Source organism: Silene latifolia, chromosome 11 (genome assembly GCF_048544455.1).
Source record: "Silene latifolia isolate original U9 population chromosome 11, ASM4854445v1, whole genome shotgun sequence".
Taxonomy (NCBI): Eukaryota; Viridiplantae; Streptophyta; class Magnoliopsida; order Caryophyllales; family Caryophyllaceae; genus Silene; species Silene latifolia.
This window is the reverse complement of record NC_133536.1, coordinates 71,534,963-71,543,812: the sequence shown is the minus strand read 5'-3', so window position 1 is coordinate 71,543,812 and position 8,850 is coordinate 71,534,963. Positions and strand designations below refer to the sequence as shown.

At 39.3% G+C, this 8,850-nt stretch overlaps 1 protein-coding gene across 1 annotated transcript; it reads right to left on the bottom strand.

The window, feature by feature from the left end:
* Positions 1-961: 961 nt before the first annotated feature.
* LOC141613539 (uncharacterized) lies at positions 962-2,125 on the bottom strand. Its single transcript, XM_074432276.1, has one exon. It carries the CDS (start codon positions 2,123-2,125, stop codon positions 962-964), a length of 1,164 nt encoding a protein of 387 aa, XP_074288377.1.
* Positions 2,126-8,850: the final 6,725 nt, after the last annotated feature.

Below are 8,850 nucleotides of genomic sequence, written 5' to 3'. Positions count from 1 at the left end.
CGTGAAATCTACACAGACCCTCCACTTTCCATTCTTTTTCTGCACCACTACTACATTAGAGAGCCAGTCAGGGTATCTGACTTCCCAGATTTTTTCTGCTGCCAGGAGGCTGTCTACTTCCTTGTTGATAACTTCGCTTCGCTCTGCTGTAAATTTCTTTCTTCTCTGCTGCACCGGGTGCAGCCTGGGTTCACGCTTAACATGTGCGTGATGACGGATGGATCTATTCCTACCATATCGTTGTGGGACCAGGCAAAGCATTCCATATTATTCTTAAGAAATTGAACTAGTTGTTCCCGAATTTTACCTGTACAGGTTTCTCCAATTAGTACTCCTATATCTTGATGCGCCTCGTCCAGGTGGACCTGGTCTAGTTCCTCCGAGGGTGGCTCTTTATATTCTTCTGAGGTGCACCGGCTCTGTAACTGCTAGGAGGGGAGCTTGGTGGTGGCCTTTAGGGCCAGCTTGTAACAGCTTCTGGATTCCTCTCGATCTCCCTTCAGCTTGACTACTCCCCATGGAGTTGGGAACTTGAGGCATTGATGATATGTTAAGGGAATAGCCTTCATTTGATGCAGCCATGGCCTTACCATGATGACGTTATAGGTTTTTGGGCCATCGATAACCAAGTACTTTACTAGCTTATTGACTCCCTGGATTTAAGTTGGAATAGTTATCTCCCCTAGTGAATAGGTCGTATCACCGCTGAATCCCACCAGTGACACAGATTTCTTTGCTAGGTTCTCTTTATTGAAGCCCATTATTTTGAGAGTTTCAAACATGATTAGGTTCACGGAGCTTCCAGTGTCTACTAACGCCTTTTTTACGGTGCAATTCCCAATAGATAGTGTTATGGTAAGAGCATCGTGGTGTTGTTCTACTTTGTTTGTTGCGTCTGTTTCATCAAACGTGACGGTAGGCAGGTCACTCTGGCTTACTCTGCATGACGTTCTGGATGATCTCATTTACTTTCTGTAGCTCGTCTCTTGGCCGCAGAGTAAGTTAACTCGGATAACTCGGATCCACCTATTATCACGTTGATGATCTTGGTGCTAATAGGTGGAGCAGAAGGGAGTACCTGATTTGCTGTTTCCCTCTTATCCTGTCTGACCCCACGTGACAACAGGTGGTCCAGGTTTCCCTTCCGTACCTGGAACCTTACTTCTTTTTGGAGCATGAAGCAATCTTCCGTTTTCTGCCCTATATCTTGGTGATATTCGCACCTCTTGCTGCGATCCCTATCGTCATTTGGTATGTCCTCCGTTGGTGGTTTAGGCCACCTCACTTGATCGCCTAACTCCCTTAATGCTTTCAGCAAGCCTTCAATACCTGTAGTGAACCCGTATTCGGCTAATTTGGGTGGATATTTTGAACCCTCCCCTTGTTGCGATTTTTCTGCTACCTTGTTGATATTGGGTCTGATGTACGGTTTGGCTTTCTCCTCCTTTTTCTCCGTTGGAGCCTTCCAGCTTGTTCTATCAAATGCTAGCATTCTTTTCCTGGATAAGATGTCTTCTTCCAGCCTCAGTGCTGCCGTAGCTCGGTGCTGAACTTCCTCGAATCTCTCACATGGGTGCATAGTCAGTTCTTTGTATAAATCTGAATCCTTGTCAGTCGTGGATTTGTCACAGCCTCGTATTGCCACCTTTTCTGTATTGAATCTTGTGAAGTAATCTTTAATTGACTCCCTGATTTTCTGCACGATTCTATAAAGATCGCTAGGCTGTTTTCGAGTTCTTCTGCTGCTTGTGAACTGCAGGTTAAAGGTGTTGACTTGGTCAGCGAAGGAGGATATAGACTTGTTAGGGAGGCTAACGAACCATTGTAGTGCCACCCAAGACAAGGTTGACGCGAATCCTTTGCACATACATGCTTCTTTGGCGACTCCAGCCGCTGCAGTCACCATCATCTTCTGCATGTACTGACTTATGTGATCGCGTGGATCTGTTGTACCGTCAAAAATATTCATCGTAAGGACGCTGAACCCCTTCAGTAAAGCTACAGTAGTTATGGCGTCTGTGAAGGGTGAGTCAGTGTAACCATCTGGTGTTTCCATCTCCATGGGTGGCGGCATTCCTGGGATCCTCCTGAGGCTACTGCGTAATTCCTGGTACTGCTGCTCCATATAAGCTACCCTGAGTGTTGGTTGCGGCATGCACCGACGGCTGCTGATACTGGGTCCTGGTTAAGGTCTAATGCCCAACTACTGGTGTTGCAGGTAATAGGGGTGTTTTCTGCCCTTCACTGCTTACCATGCATATTCTGGCATGTGCAATACTGGTTCCATGGCTGGTAGGGTTGCTGATCCCAGCTAGTTCCGCGGATTTTGCGCGTCTTGACACCTGCGCTAGAGAGATTGTCAGGGTGTAAGAAATTGTCTACAAGAAGAATACCTGGTACGGGCGTTGGCTCTTGGCGCACTGGTTCTGAATCTGGTGTTAGTGCCCCCAATCCTACTGGAATCAAGCCTCTTCCTTGTCGCGAAGTGGTTTCCATATCCAGCCGTGTTACCATATCTTGTGGTAGCAGCCGATTCTGCCATCTGCCATTATCTCCTGCTGGCGGACCTCTGGTTCCGATGTCGTGTGTCCAAGATGTTGGGGGTAGCAGCTTGCTGTCGTAGTTCATCGATTTGTGCTCTAAGGAGGTTATTATCTGCTTCCATCTGGGACCTCATGCTTCTGTTCTCACTCTACATTGTCCTGATGGTCCTCGCTAAGGTATCCAAGCCATTTATCATAATGCGAGTGAGACTTGGTGGTGCCTGATCCTGATGTCTTGGCTGCGCCTGCGTTCCTTTCTCCTGCTGTCCCATCTTTTGCTTACACTGGCTGGTACATATTTCCTTTGTCTATGCCTTTCCCGCCTGTGTCGGATTTGCTGCTACCTGCGAACTATGGCTTTGCTTGATTACTGGTATTGAAACTGACCCCTGGGTAGTTACAACGTGCGATGGCTGCGTCTGTGCTGTGGGTGTTGTTGCAGTGAGCTGTGTCTGTGCCCGTGTTGTGGGGGCCCCGTCTGTCCTTCCCGAATTTGCTCCCGAGTATCCTGACATGCTACTGCTCCTCGTATATTGATTAATGAAGACGACCAATATGCCCCACGGTGTGCGCCAAATTGTTTTGTTAAATTTCTACCAATTAAGGTTAAAGTGGTCTTAGTGCCTAATCAATATTACGGTTTTATGTGTTACGATTTGCTCGAGTATTGTCGTGATTTATGTATGATATTTAGCTAAAATTTGACAATGAACACAAGAGATTTTGGTGACGCGGAAAACCCGATGTGGTAAACAACTGCGGGGAAAGATGGAATTCCACCAAGATTTGCACTATAATTGAGTTTGGGAGTACAATGGAGAATAAAGCTAACGGTGAAGTTCTTTGTATTCTAGGGTTTCTTCCGTGTCTTTCTGAATGCCTCTTAGGTCTGACGTTATGTTGCTTATATAGGGGAGCTCCCCATCTAGGGTTCCTTGCTTAGCTTGCTCCCCAAGTCTTCAGAATTTAGCAACGTCTTGGACTTCTTTGCTTCGTCCTTGGGCCTATCAACACTTCAGCTCAAGCCAGGCTCTTCACCTCCCGTTACCATACCCAGGCCTCACTGCTTCCAGGACGGCTCTTCTCAACTCAACCCATAGCCAGAATTTGGGCCTAACATAAACTTTCTCATTCAATTCATTAGAATGTTTAAAACTCATATAGTTTACAATGTGTTAATTTATTTCATGGCAGTTTCATAAATTCCAGTTTATAAGAGTTCCACTTTCACTTCCCACATGTTACACACCATATACATCGTACAAGAATAAAACTTAGAATATACAAAAACACGCAAATACGACAACTTACTAAATAATTGAAGAATGGCTAATACGATCATTACGTACTCATTAGTAGATGGATTAAGTGACTATGTAATAGGTACATCAAAACAAGACTTGATGTTTCCACCACGTACGTTAAGAATGTTTTTGGGCAAATACCGTACGAAAAGAAAGAAAGATTGTTAAATTAGATAACATTGTTCTCCTAATGAGTAATGATCGTACTAAAAACGTACATGTTCCACTACGTTGTTGTCTACGTGTATCATCCATCATATATTGTCTTTTACTCAAAAGAAACATGCCATCATATATCAATTCATAAAAGAACGTGTCTCCCAAAATATCTTTGACCCAATACTAATTGCCAAATGCATCGTATTCAATTTTCAAATCAAACTACTCAATAAGCAATATCGTCTTAAAAAATAAACTTTAAAAACATGCACTCTAGTGTTTTCTTTCTTATTCATTTAAATATTTTCCTATTTGTTTTATTTATCTCTTTAAAATATTACAATTGTGTTTTTATGTCTGGACCAAAGAGTAAGATTAATTGAGGTTGCTAGTTGCCCTATGACCTATCGATTACTCGATTAATACTATACTAAGCCTTTAATATCATCTTCTCATATATCAAATATAGCGACCATTAAACTATTAGATCCTACAGAAAATATACTTAAAAATGGTGCCTATGACAATTTTTCTAGAGGCGTACGTGTTGATCAAATATGGCATTTTTCTTCAAGTTCGAGCCATTGTTAGGCCAGCCGCCAACCGGTGATACACCTACACGGCTACACTGATACGACTAGAACCGGATAAGTCGATAACACTAATTTTTTCCCTTTCTTGTAAAAGTAGCAACTATGACAAATAATGATGTGCCACCACTATAAGGTTTCTAGGAAACACAGAATGAGTAAATGGTACATGAATCACGATGAAAGCAAGTTGATAATATTTGGTACGGAGTATGACTTAATTCCAGCCGCGTTAAACCTTGAAAACTCAGAATCCAATACCACTCGTAATCCGTTCAATTTAGAAACTTACTATTATTACGCCAGACATGGAACCTAAAATATACGACGCGGATGTCATATTTTGGAACACCATGATAAACATATACGGAGTTTATGTCAGCAGTCCGTCATTTTTAGAATATGAAATCAATTTTTGTTTTTGTTGTTATTTTTGCACTTTTATTGCGTTGTCTTATGTCACAATAGCAAGTTTAGGCAAATATAAACAATGAGGAATATTGATCATATAAAGTTACAACTTACAACTTATTACAAGGTCTTAAACTTTTAATATAACAATTTTTTTTAATGTTGACTTCTATTCGCAAGAGTTATGAATCGAATTGAACTCCTGATCACTTACTTAAGACATAAAAGTCCTTAACACTCACGCCAGCCAACTTTAGTTTATTCAACATAACATAATCTATCTAGTTCGTGACTTACCTACATTATATGAAAATATAATGTTATATAATGTGAATTTCGTTGGTTTTAAGAACGATAAATTTTGTTTCAGTTTTACAAAATTGTATATCGTTAGTTTGATATTCCATATCTTTTGAATGACGTCTGACAATGAGGTTGAGTTACATTTATAATAAGGAGGGGAGATGGTTCACTTTACACGATACGTCTAATAAAAATTCCTCTAAGATTAAATTGACAAAAAATTATAAAACAATCAAGTTTATCATCTTTCTTAAATAAATTTGAAGCACTCATTAGTCACTACGTATATCATGTAGCTAATGTTAAAGATTTTCTTAATTTCTTTACATACTACTTATTTTATCTCAGTCGTTTATTTCCTTATTTCATTTTAACATGTCTCATTCATTTATTTATCTTTCTATATAAGGAAGGTTTTTATAGATAATTTGATCATTCATATTTTTATGATTCGCTTGTCATCTGCTAACTACCACCACAAACGGTTTCCTCCCCTTTTCTTAGTTTTTGTGCCAAAATCAAAGATAAGCATATTACCGGGACAGATAACCTGGAGAGAGGAAGTATATAATATTTAAATTCCCATTGACTTTTACTGATTTATATACTATATTGACCAATTTCACATGCATGATAAATCTAAAGACATACTGTATGGAATGGAGAGGGGAGCAAAAAATCTTACTGGAAGGCAATGTAAGATATGTTTCTGTAATGTGAGGCGACTGGTCGGTGCACAGACGCGTTAGTAATAAAACTCACAACAAAATTTGTCTCTTCTTGCTTGTATAGAGTACTTCTTCGTGGATGCAACCTTACGTGCAAACATGCATGCTTGTTTTTTGCCGTCTCCTAATTAATTCCAAACTAATATATTTAATTTTTGTTTTGTTTTGTTTTACCGTCTTTCAGGAGCTTGCTGCTTGCTACTGTCCTGGGTACAAGCGTGGATAATACTTTGGAATTATCACATTTGGCCCGTCACAAATGTGAACAGTGTTTGTGACGAAATAGTACCCGTCACAAGGGAGAATTTGGGTTGGAACAGCAATTCTCCCTTGTGACGGTCACAATTTGCGACGGGCAAATGTGACCACTTTTTGATTAAATGTAACCACTCAAGTACTGTTCATAAAATGTCACCTATAAAAAAATGGTCACATTTTCTCAAAAACTGATCACATTTGGCCCGTCACAAATGTGAACAGTGTTTGTGACGAAATAATACCCGTCACAAGGGAGAATTTGGGTTGGAATTATGTGATTTGATGTTTAATTATCATCTTATTTATTGACTGAGATAGGAATGTTATTCATACGTTGCTAATTGTCATGATGAAAAGTTAACCATGGAACAAGTTCCTAGAAGTTGCATTGGGATAATCATATAAAGGTCCTGTTCATTTGTATTTAAAATTGAGTAAATTAATAATTACTCCTTTTTATAAATCACTTTTTTAAAATAATTCTCTTTGAAAAACTTTCTAATAATTTACTACCTTGAAATGTTCTCAGGTTAAAAATTGCACCCAAATTGACACTCCGGTGACCTATTCCATTAATATTTGAAATTTCTGATTTTAAGTCTATTTTTAAGACGAAAATGCCCTTTCCTTTTCTATTTTTTTTGGTGAAATGTTAAATTTGTATTAATAATTTTCATAAAATACACCATTTTCCAACCTACATCATTGAGCAATACAATAATTAATAAGCAATGCGGCTAGCTACACAAGACCAAGATTTTTAAGCCATCCCTTTGCTGCAGATTCTAAAGCACTCTCATATCTTCTCTTTATCCTTGTTTTTAACTGATGTTTCACCTGTTACAATATTCTGTCCGGGTGGTCAACTACGTTGTCAATTCTACATCTGTTCCTCACCATCCATATCAGATAAATCAATGCCACCACGGCATCATATACAACCTGCCTTTTCATCAGAGATTTCATCTTCAGTGTTATGAACCAAGGAACTGCATTCTGTGTTGGAATACAGCATCCCATCAAACCATTCACCAGTTGCAGACAACGTTTACTATAAGTACATTCAAAATAAAGATGTTCATGAGTCTCTAAAACTGAACCACATAGATCACACATGCACCCCATCAACCAGTATACCATGTTGCATCAGTTTGTCCTTAGTTGAAAGCCTCCTCATAGCATACAACCAAGCTATAAAAGAATATTTTGGAACATTCAATCTATTCCAAACCATATGATACCAGCTTACCTGTGCAAAATCTGCCATTAGCCAATCATAACCTGCTGCAGGAGTATATATTCCATTGTTAGTCCCCCACTTGCCATTAACATACCCAGACTTCATTATCTCTTTCACTCTACATATTTGGCGCCATGTCCAACAGGTATTGATGGAAGGTTGATAATCACACCAGGCTTGTTGCTTCATATACACATGACTCACCCATCGTATACATAAATGATCCTCTTTGCAAGCTAGCCACCATGTATATTTTCCAATCATAGCCACATTCCAAAGTTCACTGTTGATAATGCCCAAACCACCTTGTTTCATGTCTGTACACACTCTCTCCCAGGACACAGAAGAACTCTTAGAGTAGATATCAGTCCCTTCCGATAAATAATTCCTTCAAATATTCCTAACTTTGCCAATGCTGGTTTTGGGAATGATGAATATCCTAGCCCAGTAAGTGTGTAATTGTGTCAGGACAGCTTTAACAAGAATCAACTTGTCAGCATAACTCAATTTCCTAGTCCCCCAACCTCTTATCCTACTGACCATTTTCTCAACCAACTTAAAATATTCATGAATAACAAGCCTCTTATAAGATATAGGAATGCCCAAAAATATCTGGAAGGGAAGCTGCCTAACTTGAACCCAGACATGTTCAGAATATCATGAAGTTCAACAGGCTGAATCTCATTGCAATATAATTCAAACTTATCTTTATTTATTCCTAGCCCAAAAGCTGCAGAAAAAGTCATAAAAGTCATTAAAATTATTTTAACAGATTTCATGCCCCCCCTGCAGAACAAAAGCAGATCATTTGCAAAACATAGATGACAAAGTTTCAAAGCTCTACACTATGGATGATATCTGAATTCCCTCCTCTGAACCACTACATCCAGAATTCTAGAGTAATACTCCATACAAATAGTAAATATCAGAGCAGACATAGAATCCCCCTGCCTGATGCCCCTCTTTCCTTCAAAATATCCAAAACAGCTTCCATTGATTGCCAGAGTATATGTAGGAGTAGAAATGCACACCATCATGAGTTCAATCAGTCTCTCTGGGAAACCAAAGGCCCTCAACATATGCTAAATAAAAGACCATTCAATTGGGTCATATGCTTTCTTGAGGTCAACTTTCATTATGCTTCTAGGAGAACAAGCCCTCCTATTGTAAAGTCTCACTAAATCCTGACATATTAAGATATTATCAACTATGTCTCTTCCTTTTATAAACGCACTCTGCTTAGCACGTATAATATCAGGTAAAACTATAGCAACCATATACTCTTATACTTTTCTCTCTCCTTTATACTCTTCA